Source organism: Tupaia chinensis, unplaced genomic scaffold, assembly GCF_000334495.1.
Source record: "Tupaia chinensis unplaced genomic scaffold, TupChi_1.0 Scaffold143861_1, whole genome shotgun sequence".
Taxonomy (NCBI): domain Eukaryota; kingdom Metazoa; phylum Chordata; class Mammalia; order Scandentia; family Tupaiidae; genus Tupaia; species Tupaia belangeri.
In genome coordinates, this window is record NW_006203712.1 from 440,985 (window position 1) to 442,110 (window position 1,126).

A 1,126-nucleotide genomic window follows, 5' to 3' on the forward strand; every position below is an offset into this window, starting at 1 on the left:
CCAGGAGTGGGACTGCCCCACGCCTCCCTCCCCGCCTGTCGTGGCAGCCACCGTGGGAAGCGCCGACAGACAGCCAACAGCAGGTAGGGGACCTCAGACTCTGAGCAGCTAGCCACTAGGCCAACACCGCCTCCAGGCAGCCACCGTGGGAAGCGCCGACAGGCTGCTGACAGCAAGAAGCGCTGGAGGTCCTTGGGGTAGGAGGCGAAGTCGGGGATCTCAGCGGCAGCGGTGGCCCCCCAAGCCTGGCAGCCCCCTGCCTCAGCACGATCCCCACTGGGCAGGGTCCCCAGCCGCCACTGCTGCTGGGTCCAGGACGCCGAACGCCAGTCTGGCCCAGACGGGCAGAGAGGTTAGCAGGCAGGGTGGGCTCGGGGCTGGCTGGCGTGGGGCCCGGCAGGGTGCCCCGGGGGCCTGCAAAGGCCTTGCCCAGCCGCGACTCGGCCGGCCCCCCCGTGGACACCCTTACACCTTGAGGCCCAGGAGCGTGAGTAGTGCTGACAGGCAGAGAAGGCACTTGGGGCAGTGCATGACCCGGCCAGGCAAGGAGTAGCCGCAGAGCTGAGGGAGCCACAGGGAACCAGAGGCCTTGGGGTGCAGGGAGGGGCTCTAGAAGGGCCCCCAGGCCCAGGCAGGCAGCTCCAGACCTTCCACTGGTGGCTGCACTCACGGACCCAGCTGCTCTGTTCCTACCCCTAGGGATCCCCCAGGCCCTCACCTGCCACTCTGTCCAGCTCCTTCCGTCTTCCTAGAAACCCAGTAGGTCTGCCAGTTCCCAGTCCCCACTTCAGGGGTCTGGGACCTGCCAGTCCCATCTCCTCCCCCTTCCTCCATTCATCCCTCTCACCAGGAATGGGATCACTTGATCCGTAGCTCTCTGGGGTGAGCTCCTTCTCCCGTCTTGGATACCCAGCCTGCCTCCCCCAAGTCCTACCCCAGGGACTGGGGAACCGGGGAATCCACCCCTCTTTACCTCTGGGTCGGGCTCCCGCCAGCTCCGGCGCCGCCCGCCGGGCCCTGGTCAGGCCCTTCCTGGCTCCCTCTGGCTCCCTCGCTGCCCTCTGCCCCAGCCCAGCGTCTCCAGGCTGCCGGCCCTGCCCAGCCCAGCCCGGCCCAGCCAGCCCAG

General features: G+C 68.6%; 1 protein-coding gene and 1 long non-coding RNA gene across 2 annotated transcripts in view; both read right to left on the reverse strand.

Annotated features, from left to right (window-relative positions):
* The window catches only part of B3GNT8 (UDP-GlcNAc:betaGal beta-1,3-N-acetylglucosaminyltransferase 8), a 3,603-nt gene extending 2,622 nt beyond the window's left edge, over positions 1 to 981 (reverse strand). The window contains 3 exon segments of the mRNA XM_027767033.1: positions 119 to 328; positions 331 to 463; positions 466 to 981. Coding sequence (XP_027622834.1) covers positions 119 to 328; positions 331 to 463; positions 466 to 531 — 409 coding nt within the window. The 5' untranslated portion in view covers positions 532 to 981.
* Positions 1 to 1,126, reverse strand: part of LOC114005472 (uncharacterized) — an 8,724-nt gene extending 7,598 nt beyond the window's left edge. Inside the window, exon 1 of the long non-coding RNA XR_003547325.1 lies at positions 974 to 1,126. This is a non-coding gene — a long non-coding RNA (uncharacterized LOC114005472). The remainder of the gene's footprint in view (positions 1 to 973) is intronic.